Source organism: Salvelinus alpinus, chromosome 2, assembly GCF_045679555.1.
Source record: "Salvelinus alpinus chromosome 2, SLU_Salpinus.1, whole genome shotgun sequence".
In the NCBI taxonomy this organism is placed as follows: domain Eukaryota; kingdom Metazoa; phylum Chordata; class Actinopteri; order Salmoniformes; family Salmonidae; genus Salvelinus; species Salvelinus alpinus.
Window position 1 is genome coordinate 117,231,173 of NC_092087.1, and position 21,779 is coordinate 117,252,951.

Genomic DNA, 21,779 nt, shown 5'->3' on the forward strand with positions numbered 1-21,779 from the left:
TGTTGGATTCATATCACTGGGGGAAAAAATCTTGTTTTATGTTGTCATAGTTTTCAAATTCAATTCAACGTTTCTACAAACTACCGTCTTTACTGATTGAGCAGCTAAAACCAGGTTTGAGCCGATGTGAGGTAAATTCATTGCCAATTTTTCAATGTGTCAATCCAAGGTGTTATTAATTTAGAGAGGAAACAGACTTAGTTGGAGATCTTGGTATTTTCTAACTGACTCTGGTCTTTAAGGTCTTTATTCACTGTGTCAATCCAAGGTGTTATTAATTTAGAGAGGAAACAGATTTAGTTGGAGATCTTGTTATTTTCTAACTGACTCTGGTCTTTAAGGTCTTTATTCACTGTGTCAATCCAAGGTGTTATTAATTTAGAGAGGAAACAGATTTAGTTGGAGATCTTGTTATTTTCTAACTGACTCTGGTCTTTTAGGTATATATCCAAATACAGATGATGTTGATCACTCTGGTAAGTATCTGCCTTACTGCCTGCCTGTCTGTCTGCCTGTCTGTCTGTCTGTCTGTCTCTGCCTGCCTGCCTGTCTGTCTGTCTGTCTGTCTGTCTGTCCCACATTCCTGTAACATACAGTCACATATCACCAACTCTCCAAGATAGGAAAAAATTACCCATTGATGTCACCCACCTCTAGAAATATGTTGTTTTTCCACACAGAATGATTTCAATGATTATATTTAAGACCTCAGGCTTTATGAGTCTAATGTGTAATTACTGGTCAGGTTATTAATGTTGTTGTCCTCAGGGAGAGAAGACCTCAGGCTTTATGAGTCTAATGTGTAATTACTGGTCAGGTTATTAATGTTGTTGTCCTCAGGGAGAGAAGACCTCAGGCTTTATGAGTCTAATGTGTAATTACTGGTCAGGTTATTAATGTTGTTGTCCTCAGGGAGAGAAGACCTCAGGCTTTATGAGTCTAATGTGTAATTACTGGTCAGGTTATTAATGTTGTTGTCCTCAGGGAGAGAAGACCTCAGGCTTTATGAGTCTAATGTGTAATTACTGGTCAGGTTATTAATGTTGTTGTCCTCAGGGAGAGAAGACCTCAGGCTTTATGAGTCTAATGTGTAATTACTGGTCAGGTTATTAATGTTGTTGTCCTCAGGGAGAGAAGACCTCAGGATTTATGAGTCTAATGTGTAATTACTGGTCAGGTTATTAATGTTGTTGTCCTCAGGGAGAGAAGACCTCAGGATTTATGAGTCTAATGTGTAATTACTGGTCAGGTTATTAATGTTGTTGTCCTCAGGGACAGAAGACCTCGGGCTTTATGAGTCGAATGTGTAATTACTGGTCAGGTTATTAATGTTGTTGTCCTCAGGGAGAGAAGACCTCAGGCTTTATGAGTCTAATGTGTAATTACTGGTCAGGTTATTAATGTAGTTGTCCTCAGGGACAGAAGACCTCAGGCTTTATGAGTCTAATGTATTATTCCTGGTCAGGTTATTAATGTAGTTGTCCTCAGGGAGAGAAGACCTCAGGCTTTATGAGTCTAATGAGTAATTCCTGGTCAGGTTATTAATGTAGTTGTCCTCAGGGAGAGAAGACCTCAGGCTTTATGAGTCTAATGTGTAATTACTGGTCAGGTTATTAATGTTGTTGTCCTCAGGGAGAGAAGACCTCAGGCTTTATGAGTCTAATGTGTAATTACTGGTCAGGTTATTAATGTTGTTGTCCTCAGGGAGAGAAGACCTCAGGATTTATGAGTCTAATGTGTAATTACTGGTCAGGTTATTAATGTTGTTGTCCTCAGGGAGAGAAGACCTCAGGATTATGAGTCTAATGTGTAATTACTGGTCAGGTTATTAATGTTGTTGTCCTCAGGGACAGAAGACCTCGGGCTTTATGAGTCGAATGTGTAATTACTGGTCAGGTTATTAATGTTGTTGTCCTCAGGGAGAGAAGACCTCAGGCTTTATGAGTCTAATGTGTAATTACTGGTCAGGTTATTAATGTAGTTGTCCTCAGGGACAGAAGACCTCAGGCTTTATGAGTCTAATGTATTATTCCTGGTCAGGTTATTAATGTAGTTGTCCTCAGGGAGAGAAGACCTCAGGCTTTATGAGTCTAATGAGTAATTCCTGGTCAGGTTATTAATGTAGTTGTCCTCAGGGAGAGAAGACCTCAGGCTTTATGAGTCTAATGTGTAATTACTGGTCAGGTTATTAATGTAGTTGTCCTCAGGGAGAGAAGACCTCAGGCTTTATGAGTCTAATGTGTAATTACTGGTCAGGTTATTAATGTTGTTGTCCTCAGGGAGAGAAGACCTCAGGCTTTATGAGTCTAATGAGTAATTCCTGGTCAGGTTATTCTGTGTGAATGTTGTTGCTTCCTTCTGAATCCTCCTTTCTTTATTTCAACAGATGAGTCTGGGAGTAACAGAGTTGAAATGATGGAGATGCAACCTTTACTGGGTCCTGGATCAGCGATGGAGAGAGGAGGAAGACAGGCTGTTGATGCTCTAGAAGATCAGGAGAGAGGAGGAAGACAGGCTGTTGATGCTCTAGAAGATCAGGAGAGAGGAGGAAGACAGGCTGTTGATGCTCTAGAAGATCAGGAGAGAGGAGGAAGACAGGCTGTTGATGCTCTAGAAGATCAGGAGAGAGGAGGAAGACAGGCTGTTGATGCTCTAGAAGATCAGGAGAGAGGGGGAAGACAGACTGTAGATGCTCTAGAAGATCAGGAGAGAGGAGGAAGACAGGCTGTTGATGCTCTAGAAGATCAGGAGAGAGGAGGAAGACAGGCTGTTGATGCTCTAGAAGATCAGGAGAGAGGAGGAAGACAGGCTGTTGATGCTCTAGAAGATCAGGAGAGAGGGGGAAGACAGGCTGTTGATGCTCTAGAAGATCAGGAGAGAGGAGGAAGTCAGGCTGTTGATGCTCTAGAAGATCAGGAGAGAGGAGGAAGTCAGGCTGTTGATGCTCTAGAAGATCAGGAGAGAGGAGGAAGACAGGCTGTTGATGCTCTAGAAGATCAGGAGAGAGGGGGAAGACAGGCTGTTGATGCTCTAGAAGATCAGGAGAGAGGAGGAAGACAGGCTGTCGATGCTCTAGAAGATCAGGAGAGAGGAGGAAGACAGGCTGTCGATGCTCTAGAAGATCAGGAGAGAGGAGGAAGACAGGCTGTCGATGCTCTAGAAGATCAGGAGAGAGGGGGAAGACAGGCTGTTGATGCTCTAGAAGATCAGGAGAGAGGAGGAAGACAGGCTGTCGATGCTCTAGAAGATCAGGAGAGAGAGGAGGAAGACAGGCTGTTTATGTTCTAGAAGATCAGGAGAGAGAGGAGGAAGACAGGCTGTTGATGCTCTAGAAGATCAGGAGAGAGGAGGAAGACTGGCTGTTGATGCTCTAGAAGATCAGGAGAGAGGAGGAAGACAGGCTGTTGATGCTCTAGAAGATCAGGAGAGAGGAGGAAGACAGGCTGTTGATGCTCTAGGAGATCAGGAGAGAGGAGGAAGACAGGCTGTTGATGCTCTAGAAGATCAGGAGAGAGGAGGAAGACAGGCTGTTGATGCTCTAGAAGATCAGGAGAGAGGAGGAAGACAGGCTGTTGATGCTCTAGAAGATCAGGAGAGAGGAGGAAGACAGGCTGTCGATGCTCTAGAAGATCAGGAGAGAGGGGAAGACAGGCTGTCGATGCTCTAGAAGATCAGGAGAGAGGAGGAAGACAGGCTGTTTATGTTCTAGAAGATCAGGAGAGAGAGGAGGAAGACAGGCTGTTGATGCTCTAGAAGATCAGGAGAGAGGAGGAAGACAGGCTGTTGATGCTCTAGAAGATCAGGAGAGAGGAGGAAGACAGGCTGTTGATGCTCTAGAAGATCAGGAGAGAGGAGGAAGACAGGCTGTTGATGCTCTAGAAGATCAGGAGAGAGGAGGAAGACAGGCTGTTGATGCTCTAGAAGATCAGGCGAGAGGAGGAAGACAGGCTGTTGAAGCCACCTAAGACAGCACTGGGTTGGTTAGGACTTTCTGGTTAAATAAAGTTTATTTTGAAAAGAGATGAGAGAGAGACGTGTGTTAGGGTCTCTCTCTCTGTCTGTCTCTCTCTCTCTCTGTCTCTCTCTCTCTCTCTCTCTCTCTCTCTGTCTCTCTCTCTCTCTCTCTCTCTCTCTCTCTCTCTCTCTCTGTCTCTCTCTCTCTCTCTGTTTCTCTCTCAAGCGGGATGGAGTTTTTTTATCTTTTTTTATTTTTATTAATCATCTTTATTTAAATTTGGACGGTACAGCGGGGAATGTAGAGATGGAGACAGCTAGTAGGGGCGTAGACAGAGGGTGGTTCGAGATGGGACTCAAACCCCTCGTCTCCATCAAGTGGTCTGCAGTCTAGAGATTAGACTGTTACACTAGACTGCAGCACATTGTGGATGGGTTTAAAGACCAGCTCATGTTACAGCTTGCTGCCCTTGGAAAACGTATGATCAGGCACTGACCTGTAGTATAATTTAATTAGCAATAAGGCCTAAGGTGGTGTGGTATCTAGGTAATACAGCCTGGAAACAGCCTGGATACAGCCCTTAGTACAGCCTGGATACAGCCCTTAGTACAGCCTGGATACAGCCCTTAATACAGCCTGGATACAGCCCTTAGTACAGCCCTTAATACAGCCTGGATACAGCCCTTAGTACAGCCTGGATACAGCCCTTAGTACAGCCCTTAATACAGCCTGGATACAGCCCTTAGTACAGCCCTTAGTACAGCCTGGATACAGCCCTTAGTACAGCCCTTAATACAGCCCTTAATACAGCCTGGATACAGGCCTTAATACAGCCTGGATACAGCCCTTAGTACAGCCCTTAGTACAGCCCTTAATACAGCCTGGATACAGCCCTTAATACAGCCTGGATACAGCCCTTAATACAGCCTGGATACAGCCCTTAGTACAGCCTGGATACAGCCCTTAATACAGCCTGGATACAGCCCTTAGTACAGCCTGGATACAGCCCTTAGTACAGCCCTTAATACAGCCCTTAGTACAGCCTGGATACAGCCCTTAGTACAGCCTGCATACAGCCTGGATACAGCCCTTAGTACAGCCCTTAATACAGCCCTTAATACAGCCCTTAGTACAGCCCTTAATACAGCCCTTAATACAGCCCTTAATACAGCCCTTAGTACAGCCTGGATACAGCCCTTAGTACAGCCCTTAATACAGCCCTTAATACAGCCCTTAGTACAGCCTGCATACAGCCTGGATACAGCCCTTAATACAGCCTGGATACAGCCCTTAGTACAGCCTGGATACAGCCCTTAGTACAGCCCTTAATACAGCCCTTAGTACAGCCTGGATACAGCCTGGATACAGCCCTTAGTACAGCCCTTAATACAGCCCTTAATACAGCCCTTAGTACAGCCTGCATACAGCCTGGATACAGCCCTTAGTACAGCCCTTAATACAGCCCTTAATACAGCCCTTAGTACAGCCTGCATACAGCCTGGATACAGCCCTTAGTACAGCCTGCATACAGCCTGGATACAGCCCTTAATACAGCCCTTAGTACAGCCTGGATACAGCCCTTAATACAGCCCTTAGTACAGCCCTTAATACAGCCCTTAGTACAGCCTGCATACAGCCTGGATACAGCCCTTAGTACAGCCTGGGTACAGCCCTTAATACAGCCCTTAGTACAGCCTGGGTACAGCCTGGGTACAGCCCTTAATACAGCCTGGGTACAGCCTGGATACAGCCCTTAGTACAGCCTGGGTACAGCCTGGGTACAGCCTGGGTACAGCCCTTAATACAGAGAGAGGACAGAACAAGCTACCTCACTGGGTCCCCTGTTAGAAGGAACAAGCTACCCCACTGGGTCCCCTGTTAGAAGGAACAAGCTACCCCACTGGGTCCCCTGTTAGAAGGAACAAGCTACCCCACTGGGTCCCCTGTTAGAAGGAACAAGCTACCCCACTGGGTCCCCTGTTAGAAGGAACAAGCTACCCCACTGGGTCCCCTGTTAGAAGGAACAAGCTACCCCACTGGGTCCCCTGTTAGAAGGAACAAGCTACCCCACTGTGTAACCTGTTAGAAGGAACAAGCTACCCCACTGGGTCCCCTTATAGAAGGAACAAGCTACCCCACTTTGTCCCCTGTTAGAAGGAACAAGCTACCCCACTGGGTCCCCTGTTAGAAGGAACAAGCTACCCCACTGGGTCCCCTTATAGAAGGAACAAGCTACCCCACTGGGTAACCTGTTAGAAGGAACAAGCTACCCCACTGGGTCCCCTGTTAGAAGGAACAAGCTACCTTGGACCATGTTACTGGACTGTGTTTGTATTATGGATGTTTTTAGTCTTGTTGTTAATGAATACACTTGAATAAAAATGCTGTACATCAGGATAAAGACTTCTCCTGAATAACTGTATTGGACAATATCACCACTAAATCCCTGTAGAAGACAGTAGACAATATCACCACTAAATCCCTGTAGAAGACAGTAGACAATATCACCACTAAATCCCTGTAGAAGACAGTAGTCAATATCACCACTAAATCCCTGTAGAAGACAGTAGACAATATCACCACTAAATCCCTATAGAAGACAGTAGACAATATCACCACTAAATCCCTATAGAAGACAGTAGTCAATATCACCACTAAATCCCTGTAGAAGACAGTAGTCAATATCACCACTAAATCCCTGTAGAAGACAGTAGTCAATATCACCACTAAATCCCTGTAGAAGACAGTAGTCAATATCACCACTAAATCCCTGTAGAAGACAGTAGACAATATCACCACTAAATCTCTATAGAAGACAGTAGTCAATATCACCACTAAATCACTATAGAAGACAGTAGTCAATATCACCACTAAATCCCTGTAGAAGACAGTAGTCAATATCACCACTAAATCCCTGTAGAAGACAGTAGACAATATCACCACTAAATCTCTATAGAAGACAGTAGTCAATATCACCACTAAATCACTATATAAGACAGTAGTCAATATCACCACTACATCCCTGTAGAAGACAGTAGTCAATATCACCACTAAATCCCTGTAGAAGACAGTAGTCAATATCACCACTAAATCCCTGTAGAAGACAGTAGACAATATCACCACTAAATCCCTGTAGAAGACAGTAGTCAATATCACCACTAAATCCCTGTAGAAGACAGTAGACAATATCACCACTAAATCCCTATAGAAGACAGTAGACAATATCACCACTAAATCCCTATAGAAGACAGTAGTCAATATCACCACTAAATCCCTGTAGAAGACAGTAGTCAATATCACCACTAAATCCCTGTAGAAGACAGTAGTCAATATCACCACTAAATCCCTGTAGAAGACAGTAGTCAATATCACCACTAAATCCCTGTAGAAGACAGTAGACAATATCACCACTAAATCTCTATAGAAGACAGTAGTCAATATCACCACTAAATCACTATAGAAGACAGTAGTCAATATCACCACTAAATCCCTGTAGAAGACAGTAGTCAATATCACCACTAAATCCCTGTAGAAGACAGTAGTCAATATCACCACTAAATCACTATATAAGACAGTAGTCAATATCACCACTAAATCCCTGTAGAAGACAGTAGTCAATATCACCACTAAATCCCTGTAGAAGACAGTAGTCAATATCACCACTAAATCCCTGTAGAAGACAGTAGACAATATCACCACTAAATCACTATAGAAGACAGTAGTCAATATCACCACTAAATCCCTGTAGAAGACAGTAGACAATATCACCACTAAATCACTATAGAAGACAGTAGACAATATCACCACTAAATCCCTGTAGAAGACAGTAGTCAATATCACCACTAAATCCCTGTAGAAGACAGTAGTCAATATCACCACTAAATCCCTGTAGAAGACAGTAGTCAATATCACCACTAGATCCCTGTAGAAGACAGTAGTCAATATCACCACTAAATCCCTGTAGAAGACAGTAGTCAATATCACCACTAAATCCCTGTAGAAGACAGTAGTCAATATCACCACTAAATCCCTGTAGAAGACAGTAGTCAATATCACCACTAAATCCCTGTAGAAGACAGTAGTCAATATCATCACTAAATCCCTGTAGAAGACAGTAGTCAATATCACCACTAGATCCCTGTAGAAGACAGTAGTCAATATCACCACTAAATCCCTGTAGAAGACAGTAGTCAATATTACCACTAAATCCCTGTAGAAGACAGTAGACAATATCACCACTAAATCCCTGTAGAAGACAGTAGACAATATCACCACTAAATCCCTGTAGAAGACAGTAGTCAATATCACCACTAAATCCCTGTAGAAGACAGTAGACAATATCACCACTAAATCCCTATAGAAGACAGTAGACAATATCACCACTAAATCCCTATAGAAGACAGTAGTCAATATCACCACTAAATCCCTGTAGAAGACAGTAGTCAATATCACCACTAAATCCCTGTAGAAGACAGTAGTCAATATCACCACTAAATCCCTGTAGAAGACAGTAGTCAATATCACCACTAAATCCCTGTAGAAGACAGTAGACAATATCACCACTAAATCTCTATAGAAGACAGTAGTCAATATCACCACTAAATCACTATAGAAGACAGTAGTCAATATCACCACTAAATCCCTGTAGAAGACAGTAGTCAATATCACCACTAAATCCCTGTAGAAGACAGTAGACAATATCACCACTAAATCTCTATAGAAGACAGTAGTCAATATCACCACTAAATCACTATATAAGACAGTAGTCAATATCACCACTAAATCCCTGTAGAAGACAGTAGTCAATATCACCACTAAATCCCTGTAGAAGACAGTAGTCAATATCACCACTAAATCCCTGTAGAAGACAGTAGACAATATCACCACTAAATCACTATAGAAGACAGTAGTCAATATCACCACTAAATCCCTGTAGAAGACAGTAGACAATATCACCACTAAATCACTATAGAAGACAGTAGTCAATTCCACCACTAAATCCCTGTAGAAGACAGTAGTCAATATCACCACTAAATCCCTGTAGAAGACAGTAGTCAATATCACCACTAAATCCCTGTAGAAGACAGTAGTCAATATCACCACTAGATCCCTGTAGAAGACAGTAGTCAATATCACCACTAAATCCCTGTAGAAGACAGTAGTCAATATCACCACTAAATCCCTGTAGAAGACAGTAGTCAATATCACCACTAAATCCCTGTAGAAGACAGTAGTCAATATCACCACTAAATCCCTGTAGAAGACAGTAGTCAATATCACCACTAGATCCCTGTAGAAGACAGTAGTCAATATCACCACTAAATCCCTGTAGAAGACAGTAGTCAATATTACCACTAAATCCCTGTAGAAGACAGTAGACAATATCACCACTAAATCCCTGTAGAAGACAGTAGTCAATATCACCACTAAATCACTATAGAAGACAGTAGTCAATATCACCACTAAATCCCTGTAGAAGACAGTAGTCAATATCACCACTAAATCCCTATAGAAGACAGTAGTCAATATCACCACTAAATCCCTATAGAAGACAGTAGTCAATATCACCACTAAATCCCTATAGAAGACAGTAGACAATATCACCACTAAATCCCTATAGAAGACAGTAGTCAATATCACCACTAAATCCCTGTAGAAGACAGTAGTCAATATCACCACTAAATCCCTGTAGAAGACAGTAGACAATATCACCACTAAATCCCTGTAGAAGACAGTAGTCAATATCACCACTAAATCACTATAGAAGACAGTAGTCAATATCACCACTAAATCCCTATAGAAGACAGTAGTCAATATCACCACTAAATCCCTGTTGAAGACAGTAGTCAATATCACCACTAAATCACTATAGAAGACAGTAGTCAATATCACCACTAAATCCCTGTTGAAGACAGTAGTCAATATCACCACTAAATCACTATAGAAGACAGTAGTCAATATCACCACTAAATCCCTGTAGAAGACAGTAGTCAATATCACCACTAAATCCCTGTTGAAGACAGTAGTCAATATCACCACTAAATCACTATAGAAGACAGTAGTCAATATCACCACTAAATCCCTGTAGAAGACAGTAGTCAATATCACCACTAAATCCCTATAGAAGACAGTAGTCAATATCACCACTAAATCCCTATAGAAGACAGTAGTCAATATCACCACTATGTCACCTGTTTTGTATGAAGGGATGAAATCTATTAATCATGATAACTGTTTTGTATGAAATCTATTAATCATGTCACCTGTTTTGTATGAAGGGATGAAATATATGAATCATGTCAACTGTTTTGTATGAAGGGGTGAAATCTATTAATCATGTCAACTGTTTTGTATGAAGGGATGAATAGAGAAACTTTGATATGGGTGGTGGCCACAATATTGAAATCATCATGAGGGGTCAGAGCATGCTCTGAGTACGTATGACTGTAGATCAGATAGAGCAACGTCAGAGCATGCTCTGAGTACGTATGACTGCAGGTCAGATAGAGCAACGTCAGAGCATGCTCTGAGTACGTAAGACTGTAGGTTAGATAGAGCAACGTCAGAGCATGCTCTGAGTACGTATGACTGCAGGTCAGATAGAGCAACGTCAGAGCATGCTCTGAGTACGTAAGACTGTAGGTTAGATAGAGCAACGTCAGAGCATGCTCTGAGTACGTAAGACTGTAGGTTAGATAGAGCGACGTCAGAGCATGCTCTGAGTACGTATGACTGCAGATCAGATAGAGCGACGTCAGAGCATGCTCTGAGTACGTATGACCGTAGGTTAGATAGAGCAACGTCAGAGCATGCTCTGAGTATGTAAGACTGTAGGTTAGATAGAGCAACGTCAGAGCATGCTCTGAGTACGTAAGATCAGATAGAGCAACGTCAGAGCATACTCTGAGTACGTATGACTGTAGGTTAGATAGAGCGACGTCAGAGCATGCTCTGAGTACGTATGACTGTAGGTTAGATAGAGCGACGTCAGAGCATGCTCTGAGTACGTATGACTGTAGGTTAGATAGAGCGACGTCAGAGCATGCTCTGAGTACGTATGACTGTAGGTTAGATAGAGCGACGTCAGAGCATGCTCCGAGTACGTATGACTGTAGGTTAGATAGAGCGACGTCAGAGCATGCTCTGAGTACGTATGACTGTAGGTTAGATAGAGCGACGTCAGAGCATGCTCTGAGTACGTATGACTGTAGGTTAGATAGAGCGACGTCAGAGCATGTCTGAGGGGACCAGAAGGTGGATATAGTTGTGTGTGTGTGTTAACTGTAGAGGGGTGATGTTGCCGGGGGGATCAGAAAGTCTCCGGTGTGAGAGAGGCAGGTTAAAATGGCCAGAGTCAGAGTAGTGCAGAAGGTGTCGTATGCTGAGGCAGTGAAGAAAGTAGAGGAGGATGGGGACAAAGGGCGACGGGGATCCTAAGAGGAATCCAGTGACTAGTAGATTTGTTCCAGCACAGAGGGATCGGCCAACGCTTTATACTTCAGTAAGGTTAGGCTTCTTAGCATTCATAGCAATGGTTATAAAACTGTACCACATAAATGGAATGTAAAATCATCACAGAAAAATAGATGCTGTGGTGCCAGCTGCAGAGATGTATTTTGGGTATATGAAATTTTGGCATGGTGCAGGAGTAGATAGGGGCAAAGTAGTGGAATGGGGTAAGTGGGTTTTTAATGAGTGTAGATGGTGATGTCTTGGGGCTCTATTTAATTTCTTTCTTAGAGGAACAAGACTAATGAAGAGAATTGAATATAGGCCGGCCCCAGCGGTATACACACACACACTCCAGTCCAGTAGTTGGCGGTGTACACACTCACACACACACACACACACACACACCTAACAGTCGGATGCGATCCGCCAAAAACACAAATTCCACCGAAGAAGAAAACCCGAGTCTGTATTCGGTTCAACTCGGTCAGAGGTCTGAAAATGCGTGCTGCTAAACTAGCTTTTTACCACTTTTATTTTCAGATGTAATAAACGACTAAAAACTTCCGTCTAAAAAGTCATAACGTCGTATGTGGACAGACCGTAAGAACATATTTTTACCGATTTGCAACATCGCCTTAGTCACTAGAAATACCGTCGTTAAGGCTAGATAGGTAGCATGGCTAACGTTAGCTAGCGGATTAGCAACCCGTTAGCGATACAGTGTCGGATACATTGACACGAAACTAGTCAATAACGGGACAGGAATAATGCTAAAAAACTAAACGCAGGTTAATTCCATGTATTTAACTGGGTAAAATAGTTAAATTGACCACTTGAATCGTCGACTTTTGGTTGACAAGCCGTTTTAAGTTGGTGAGTTGTGTTTGCTAAGTTGCTAGGTTAGCCAGCCACATCACAACATAACCTCTTGACAGCCTGCCAGCAGCGAACTACCGTTACCGTGAGGACGGTCACCGGCCCCCGGCCTCGCTTCTACAGACTGACAGTTATGGAAGTTAAATAACGATAAATAAACAACTCCAAATTGAACTTGTTAATTATATATTTAAAACAAAATGTCAGCCAGCGGTTTCTCCGACCTGCGGGAAAAGCTGAAGTCCATGACTCCTCGGGACAATTACAAAAACAGAGTTGCCGACAAGGACGAGAGTTACAAAAACAGAAAAGTGAAAGTTACCGACGGAGGCAGTAGAAACGGGAACGGCCGGAAGCGGAAGCACCGAGATTCCTCCGAGGATGAGGTGGAACACAGCGACCCTGTGGAGTCCCGTGAGCAGGTATGATGATCCGGTACCGGCTGTTGACACCTAAGTTACTTCTCTTGACATAAATCCAATTCAAAGTATGAATCAATATTACGTCTCTCTCTCTCCTCGTCTCTCTCTCTCCTCGTCTCTCTCTCTCCTCGCCTCTCTCTCTCCTCGCCTCTCTCTCTCCTCGTCTCTCTCTCTCCTCATCTCTCTCCGTCTCTCTCTCCTCGTCTCTCTCTCTCCTCGTCTCTCTCTCTCCTCGTCTCTCTCTCTCCTCATCTCTCTCCTCGTCTCTGTCTCTCCTCCTCTCTCTCTCCTTGTCTCTCTCCTCGTCTCTATCTCTCTCTCCTCGTCTCTCTCTCCTCGTCTCTCTCTCCGTCTCTCTCTCTCCTCGTCTCTGTCTCTCCTCGTCTCTGTCTCTCCTCCTCTCTCTCTCCTTGTCTCTCTCCTCGTCTCTATCTCTCTCTCTCTCTCCTTGTCTCTCTCTCCGTCTCTCTCTCTCCTCGTCTCTCTCTCTCCTCGTCTCTCTCTCTCCTCGTCTCTCTCTCTCCTCGTCTCTCTCTCCGTCTCCCTCCAGGAGGCGAGGCGTGTCCAGAGCGGCATTGTTCAGGTAGAGGTCTTCTCTAAAGAGGACTGTGACGTCATTGAGGGGAAGATAAATGAGGTGGTTGCTAACGGAGAAGCTGGGCTTTACCGGGAACACACTGTAGATCGGGCTCCGCTACGGAACAAATATTTCTTTGGAGAGGTGAGGTCACACACCTGTTCTTCCTCTCTCTGTCTCTAAACCCCTCTACTCTTCCTCTCTCTGTCTCTAAACCCCTCTCTCCCTCTAAACCCCTCTCGTCCTCTCTCTCTCTCCAAACCCCTCTCGTCCTCTCTCTCTCTCTAAACCCCTTTACTCTCCCTCTCTCTGTCTCTAATCCCCTCTACGCTTCCTCTCTCTCTCAATTCAATTCAATTCAATTCAATTCAAGGGGCTTTATTGGCATGGGAAACATGTGTTAACATTGCCAAAGCAAGTGAGGTAGATAATACACAAAAGTGTATTATCTCTCTCTAAACCCCTCTACTCTTCCTCTCTCTGTCTCTAAACCCCTCTCTCCCTCTAAACCCCTCTCGTCCTCTCTCTCTCTCTAAACCCCTCTACTCTTCCTCTCTCTGTCTCTAATCCCCTCTACGCTTCCTCTCTCTCTCTCTAAACCCCTTTACTCTCCCTCTCTCTGTCTCTAAACCCCTCTCGTCCTCTCTCTGTCTCGAAACCTCTCTCTTCCTCTCTCTGTCTCTAAACCCCTCTCTCCCTCTAAACCCCTCTCGTCCTCTCTCTCTCTAAACCCCTCTCGTCCCCTCTCTCTCTAAACCCCTTTACTCTCCCTCTCTCTGTCTCTAAACCCCTCTCGTCCTCTCTCTGTCTCGAAACCTCTCTCTTCCTCTCTCTGTCTCTAAACCCCTCTCGTCCTCTCTCTGTCTCTAAACCCCTCTCGTCCTCTCTCTGTCTCTAAACCCCTCTCGTCCTCTCTCTGTCTCTAAACCCCTCTCGTCCTCTCTCTGTCTCTAAACCCCTCTCGTCCTCTCTCTGTCTCTAAACCCCTCTCGTCCTCTCTCTCTGTCTCTAAACCCCTCTCGTCCTCTCTCTGTCTCTAAACCCCTCTCTCCTCTCTCTGTCTCTAAACCCCTCTCTTCCTCTCTCTCACCCCGTCTCCTCTTCCAGGGCTATACATACGGGGCCCAGCTAGAGAAGAGAGGACCTGGTCAGGAGAGATTGTATCCTAAAGGAGAGGTGGACGACATCCCATCCTGGGTTCACGACCTCGTCATCACTAAACTGGTCGCCAGTGGGGTCGTACCTGAAGGTAATAACTTTTAACCTCTCACTTCCTGCTCGTTACTCAACCCCAGCCCACTTCCTGTCTCCGATTTCACCTTAACGTGCTCCAGCCCACTTCCTGTCTCAGATTTGACCATAACGTGCTCCAGCCCACTTCCTGTCTCAGATTTGACCATAACGTGCTCCAGCCCACTTCCTGTCTCAGGTTTGACCATAACGTGCTCCAGCCCACTTCCTGTCTCAGATTTGACCTTAACATGCTCCAGCCCACTTCATGTCTCAGATTTGACCTTAACGTGCTCTAGCCCACTTCCTGTCTCAGATTTGACCTTAACGTGCTCCAGCCCACTTCCTGTCTCAGATTTGACCTTAACGTGCTCCAGCCCACTTCCTGTCTCAGATTTGACCTTAACGTGCTCCAGCCCACTTCCTGTCTCCGGGAAAAGCCTGTTGTTGATGTTATTGTTGTTGTTGTCCTGTAGGCTTTGTGAACTCAGCGGTGATCAACGACTACCAACCAGGCGGCTGCATCGTGTCACACGTCGACCCGCTCCACATCTTCGCCCGGCCAATCGTATCCGTGTCCTTCTTCTCAGACTCGGCCCTCTGCTTCGGCTGCCGCTTCCAGTTTAAACCAATCAGAGTGTCCGAGCCCGTCCTGGAGCTTCCTGTCAGGAGAGGAAGTGTTACTGTCCTCAGGTAGGCGAGGGAGGTGGAGAGAGAGGGAGTGAGAGAGAGGGAGGTGGAGAGAGAGGGAGCGAGAGAGAGGGGGAGAGAGAGAGGAAGTGTTACTGTCCTCAGGTAGGTGAGGGAGGTGGAAAGAGAGGAAGTGAGAGAGAGGGAGTGTGAGAGAGAGGAAGTGTTACTGTCCTCAGGGAGGTGGAGAGAGAGAGAGGGAGGTGGAGAGAGAGAGAGAGAGAGGGAGGTGGAGAGAGAGAGAGAGAGAGAGAGGGAGGTGGAGAGAGAGAGAGAGAGAGGGAGGTGGAGAGAGAGAGAGAGAGAGGGAGGTGGAGAGAGAGAGAGAGAGGGAGAGAGAGAGAGAGAGAGAGGGAGGTGGAGAGAGAGGGAGGTGGAGAGAGAGGGGGAGGAAGTGTTACGTCATAGTGTTCTCTTTCCTCTCAGTGGCTACGCGGCTGATGACATCACCCACTGTATCCGCCCCCAGGACATCAAGGAGAGACGGGCCGTCATCATACTCAGGAAGTATGTCTGTCACCGTGACAACCAACCCACAGTTAGCAGGTTGACTGTGGTGTCAGGCTATTGTGCTAACTCTCTCTCTCTCCCTCTGTGTGTGTGTCTGGTTGTGGTGTGTGTGTGTGTGTGTGTGTGTCTGGTTGTGGTGTGTGTCTGGTTGTGGTGTGTGTGTGTGTCTGGTTGTGGTGTGTGTGTGTGTCTGGTTGTGGTGTGTGTCTGGTTGTGGTGTGTGTGTGTCTGGTTGTGGTGTGTGTCTGGTTGTGGTGTGTGTGTGTGTCTGGTTGTGGTGTGTGTGTGTGTCTGGTTGTGGTGTGTGTGTGTCTGGTTGTGGTGTGTGTGTGTGTCTGGTTGTGGTGTGTGTCTGGTTGTGGTGTGTGTGTGTGTCTGGTTGTGGTGTGTGTGTGTGTCTGGTTGTGTTGCAGGACGAGGCCAGACGCCCCCCGTGTAGACCAGAGCCCCTCCCCTAACCCCTCCCCCCCTGAGAGACACGCCCCTCTGAAGGCCAAACGCTCTCATCGCAGAGCTGACCCAGACGCTGCACACAGGTACTCACACACACAGGACCAGAGCCCCTCCCCTAACTCCTCCTACCTGAGATACAGGACCAGAGCCCCTCCCCTAACTCCTCATACCTGAGATACAGGACCAGAGCCCCTCCCCTAACTCCTCCTACCTGAGATACAGGACCAGAGCCCCTCCCCTAACTCCTCCTACCTGAGATACAGGACCAGAGCCCCTCCCCTAACTCCTCCTACCTGAGATACAGGACCAGAGCCCCTCCCCTAACTCCTCCTACCTGAGATACAGGTACTCACACAGGACCAGAGCCCCTCCCCTAACTCCTCCTACCTGAGATACAGGTACTCACACAGGACCAGAGCCCCTCCCCTAACTCCTCCTACCTGAGATACAGGACCAGAGCCCCTCCCCTAACTCCTCCTACCTGAGATACAGGTACTCACACAGGACCAGAGCCCCTCCCCTAACTCCTCCTACCTGAGACACAGGACCAGAGCTCCTCCCCTAACTCCTCCTACCTGAGACACAGGACCAGAGCCCCTCCCCTAACTCCTCCTACCTGAGATACAGGACCAGAGCCCCTCCCCTAACTCCTCCTACCTGAGATACAAGACCAGAGCCCCTCCCCTAACTCCTCCTACCTGAGACACAGGACCAGAGCCCCTCCCCTAACTCCTCCTACCTGAGACACAGGACCAGAGCTCCTCCCCTAACTCCTCCTACCTGAGACACAGGACCAGAGCCCCTCCCCTAACTCATCCTACCTGAGACACAGGACCAGAGCCCCTCCCCTAACTCCTCCTACCTGATACAGGACCAGAGCCCCTCCCCTAACTCCTCCTACCTGAGATACAGGACCAGAGCCCCTCCCCTAACTCCTCCTACCTGAGATACAGGTACTCACACAGGACCAGAGCCCCTCCCCTAACTCCTCCTACCTGAGATACAGGACCAGAGCCCCTCCCCTAACTCCTCCTACCTGAGATACAGGTACTCACACAGGACCAGAGCCCCTCCCCTAACTCCTCCTACCTGAGATACAGGACCAGAGCCCCTCCCCTAACTCCTCCTACCTGAGATACAGGTACTCACACAGGACCAGAGCCCCTCCCCTAACTCCTCCTACCTGAGATACAGGTACTCACACAGGACCAGAGCCCCTCCCCTAACTCCTCCTACCTGAGATACAGGACCAGAGCCCCTCTCCTAACTCCTCCTACCTGAGATACAGGTACTCACACAGGACCAGAGCCCCTCCCCTAACTCCTCCTACCTGAGACACAGGACCAGAGCTCCTCCCCTAACTCCTCCTACCTGAGACACAGGACCAGAGCCCCTCCCCTAACTCCTCCTACCTGAGATACAGGACCAGAGCCCCTCCCCTAACTCCTCCTACCTGAGATACAAGACCAGAGCCCCTCCCCTAACTCCTCCTACCTTAGACACAGGACCAGAGCCCCTCCCCTAACTCCTCCTACCTGAGACACAGGACCAGAGCTCCTCCCCTAACTCCTCCTACCTGAGACACAGGACCAGAGCCCCTCCCCTAACTCATCCTACCTGAGACACAGGACCAGAGCCCCTCCCCTAACTCCTCCTACCTGATACAGGACCAGAGCCCCTCCCCTAACTCCTCCTACCTGAGATACAGGTACTCACACAGGACCAGAGCTCCTCCCCTAACTCCTCCTACCTGAGACACAGGACCAGAGCCCCTCCCCTAACTCCTCCTACCTGAGACACAGGACCAGAGCCCCTCCCCTAACTCCTCCTACCTGAGACACAGGACCAGAGCCCCTCCCCTAACTCCTCCTACCTGAGACACAGGACCAGAGCTCCTCCCCTAACTCCTCCTACCTGAGATACAGGTACTCACACAGGACCAGAGCCCCTCCCCTAACTCCTCCCCCCTGAGACACAGGACCAGAGCTCCTCCCCTAACTCCTCCTACCTGAGACACAGGACCAGAGCCCCTCCCCTAACTCCTCCTACCTGAGACACAGGACCAGAGCTCCTCCCCTAACTCCTCCTACCTGAGACACAGGACCAGAGCTCCTCCCCCCTGAGACACAGGACCAGAGCTCCTCCCCTAACACACAGGACCAGAGCTCCTCCCCCCTGAGACACAGGACCAGAGCTCCTCCCCTAACTCCTCCCCCCTGAGACACAGGACCAGAGCTCCTCCCCTAACTCTTCTTCTCTGTCAGACCGAGGGTTCTGGAGATGGATAAGGAGGAGAATCGTCACTCTTCCTCTTCGTCCCGCCTTCATCGCCGTAGCAGCAGCTCCGAGAACTACTGGAGGCGGAGCCAAGACGGCGACGGGTCACGCAAGGTCAAGATGAGACGTCACTGAACACCCCTGGTGGACTGGATGGGCTCTGAGAGAGAGAGAGAGAGGGTGTTGGAACGTCAGTCTGTGGAGAGAGAGAGAGAGAGGGTGTTGGAACGTCAGTCTGTGAACCCCACCCCCACTGCATGCTAGGATGGATGGAACACGCCACGAGGCTGTCAGCCAATCAGAGACTGGCCTGAGGACAGGGGTTACAGTAAGACTGTGGGAAGTTCTGTTGTTGCCACGCCGACCCCCTCCCCCTCTGTGGAGAAGATAGTAAATGGTGTTTCTATAGGAACTAAGTCCTCCGTGATTCATTGGTCAGAGACCCTGTTGGGGAAATGAACGGTGTTTCTGTCTGGGTTTCTGGGGGATATAAAATAAGGTCTGATGACGTTTAGTTCTATGAGATGATCGGGCATCCGCTAATGTCACTTTCTGTTTGAAAAATCACATATAGACTTCATAATTCATAAAGGTCCTGATATTATCATAGAACCACAACATATAGACTTCATAATTCATAAAGGTCCTGATATTATCATAGAAACACAACATATAGACTTCATAATTCATAAAGATCCTGATATTATCATAGAAACACAACATATAGACTTCATAATTCATAAAGGTCCTGATATTATCATAGAACCACAACATATAGACTTCATAATTCATAAAGGTCCTGTTACCTGACTGATATTATCATAGAAACACAACATATAGACTTCATAATTCATTAAGTTCCTGTATAGAAACACAACATATAGACTTCATAATTCATAAAGGTCCTGTTACCTGACTGATATTATCATAGAAACACAACATATAGACTTCATAATTCATAAAGGTCCTGATATTATCATAGAAACACAACATATAGACTTCATAATTCATAAATGTCCTGTTACCTGACTGATATTATCATAGAAACACAACATATAGACTTCATAATTCATTAAGGTCCTGTTACCTGACTGATATTATCATAGAAACACAACATATAGACTTCATAATTCATTAAGTTCCTGTATAGAAACACAACATATAGACTTCATAATTCATAAAGGTCCTGTTACCTGACTGATATTATCATAGAAACACAACATATAGACTTCATAATTCATAAAGGTCCTGATATTATCATAGAAACACAACATATAGACTTCATAATTCATTAAGGTCCTGTTACCTGACTGATATTATCATAGAAACACAACATATAGACTTCATAGTTCATAAAGGTCCTGTTACCTGACTGATATTATCATAGAAACACAACATATAGACTTCATAATTCATTAAGGTCCTGTTAACTGATATTATCATAGAAACACAACATATAGACTTCATAATTCATAAAGGTCCTGTTACCTGATATTATCATAGAACCACAACATATAGACTTCATAATTCATAAAGGTCCTGTATAGAAACACAACATATAGACTTCATAAAGGTCCTGATATTATCATAGAAAGACAACATATAGACTTCATAATTCATAAAGGTCCTGTTAACTGATATTATCATAGAACCACAACATATAGACTTCATAATTCGTAAAGGTCCTGTTACCTGACTGATATTATCATAGAAACACAACTTATAGACTTCATAATTCATAAAGGTCCTGTTACCTGATATTATATCATAGAACCACAACATATAGACTTCATAATTCATTAAGGTCCTGTTACCTGACTGATATTATCATAGAAACACGGACTTCATTATTCATAAAGGTCCTGTTACCTGCTATTATCATAGAAACACAACATATAGACTTCATAATTCATAAAGGTCCTGTTACCTGATATTATCATAGAAACACAACATATAGACTTCATAATTCATAAAGGTCCTGTGACCTGACTGATATTATCATAGAAACACAACATATAGACTTCATAATTCATAAAGGTCCTGTTTACCTGACTGATATTATCATAGAACCACAACATATAGACTTCATAATTCATAAAGGTCCTGTTACCTGACTGATATTATCATAGAAACACGGACTTCATAATTCATAAAGGTCCTGTTACCTGATATTATCGTAGAAACACAACATATAGACTTCATAGTTCATAAAAGTCCTGTTACCTGACTGATATTATCATAGAAACACGGACTTCATAATTCATAAAGGTCCTGTTACCTGATATTATCATAGAAACACAACATATAGACTTCATAATTCATAAAGGTCCTGTTACCTGATATTATCATAGAAACACAACATATAGACTTCATAATTCATAAAGGTCCTGATACCTGACTGATATTATCATAGAAACACAACATATAGACTTCAGAGTTCATAAAGGTCCTGTTACCTGACTGATATTATCATAGAAACACAACATATAGACTTCAGAGTTCATAAAGGTCCTGTTACCTGACTGATATTATCATAGAAACACAACATATAGACTTCATAATTCATTAAGGTCCTGTTAACTGATATTATCATAGAACCACAACATATAGACTTCATAATTCATAAAGGTCCTGTTACCTGACTGATATTATCATAGAACCACAACATATAGACTTCATAATTCATAAAGGTACTGTTACCTGACAGATATTATCATAGAAACACTACATATAGACTTCATAATTCATAAAGGTCCTGTTAACTGACTGATATTATCTCATAGAACCGAAAGGTACAAGACCTCCTCAGCCTGTGTTAACCTCAGATCTTATTATTCAGAGTTTATCTAAAAAAAACTCCATTCTTTCTTTCTCCATGCTTTTTCGTTTTCCCCGTAGGAATGGCTGAACGGAGGGAAGTCATTTCCAGGTTTTTAGGTCTACAAGCTGGCCAGATCTTTCCCCATAGGGTTTGTCTGTTTAGTATCTGTTCCTGGATCAGTGTTTTCCATCGCTCTGATCCAGAGCGTTAGTGCCTGGGCGTTCCTCTACTAACCGCCTGTATCCATGTACCCTGGGGGGGTGGGGGTGGGGGGTGGGGACGCCCTGGACCAGAGCCTTCCTTCTGTTCCTGGATCAGTGTTTTCCATCTCTCTGATCCAGAGCGTTAGTGCCTGGGCGTTCCTCTACTAACCGCCTGTATCCATGTACCCTGAGGGGGGGGGGGGGGACGCCCTGGACCAGAGCCTTCCTTCTGTTCCTGGATCAGTGTTTTCCATCGCTCTGATCCAGAGCGTTAGTGCCTGGGCGTTCCTCTACTAACCGCCTGTATCCATGT

The 21,779-nt window shown here is 45.4% G+C and overlaps 2 protein-coding genes across 3 annotated transcripts in view; both read left to right on the top strand.

Moving 5' to 3' along the window:
- The window catches only part of LOC139568434 (butyrophilin subfamily 3 member A2-like), a gene marked incomplete at its 3' end in the record, with an annotated part of 42,539 nt that extends 39,947 nt beyond the window's left edge, over positions 1–2,592 (top strand). The window contains exons 8-9 of the mRNA XM_071390246.1: positions 441–476; positions 2,387–2,592. Coding sequence (XP_071246347.1) covers positions 441–476; positions 2,387–2,592 — 242 coding nt within the window. The remainder of the gene's footprint in view (positions 1–440; positions 477–2,386) is intronic.
- A 9,269-nt stretch (positions 2,593–11,861) lies between these two features.
- LOC139568438 (RNA demethylase ALKBH5-like) lies at positions 11,862–18,965 on the top strand. Of its 2 annotated transcripts, XM_071390251.1 has the most exons (8): positions 11,862–12,705; positions 13,256–13,426; positions 14,390–14,531; positions 14,989–15,205; positions 15,629–15,709; positions 16,126–16,248; positions 18,430–18,604; positions 18,646–18,965. In XM_071390251.1, the coding sequence occupies exons 1-7, from the start codon at positions 12,484–12,486 to the stop codon at positions 18,575–18,577; spliced, it is 1,104 nt and encodes a 367-aa protein (XP_071246352.1). In that variant the 5' UTR covers positions 11,862–12,483; the 3' UTR covers positions 18,578–18,604; positions 18,646–18,965. The 2 variants fall into 2 exon arrangements, with proteins under 2 accessions (XP_071246352.1, XP_071246351.1); XM_071390250.1 differs by having other exon boundaries at positions 18,430–18,965.
- Positions 18,966–21,779: the final 2,814 nt, after the last annotated feature.

Coding starts and splice junctions, on each gene's coding strand:
- LOC139568438 (XM_071390250.1), top strand. CDS start 12,484: ATGTCAGCCAGCGGTTTCTCCGACCTGCGGGAAAAGCTGAAGTCCATG. Junction 13,427..14,389: donor ACAAATATTTCTTTGGAGAG/GTGAGGTCACAC, acceptor CTCCTCTTCCAG/GGCTATACATACGGGGCCCA. Junction 15,206..15,628: donor GGAAGTGTTACTGTCCTCAG/GTAGGCGAGGGA, acceptor CTTTCCTCTCAG/TGGCTACGCGGCTGATGACA.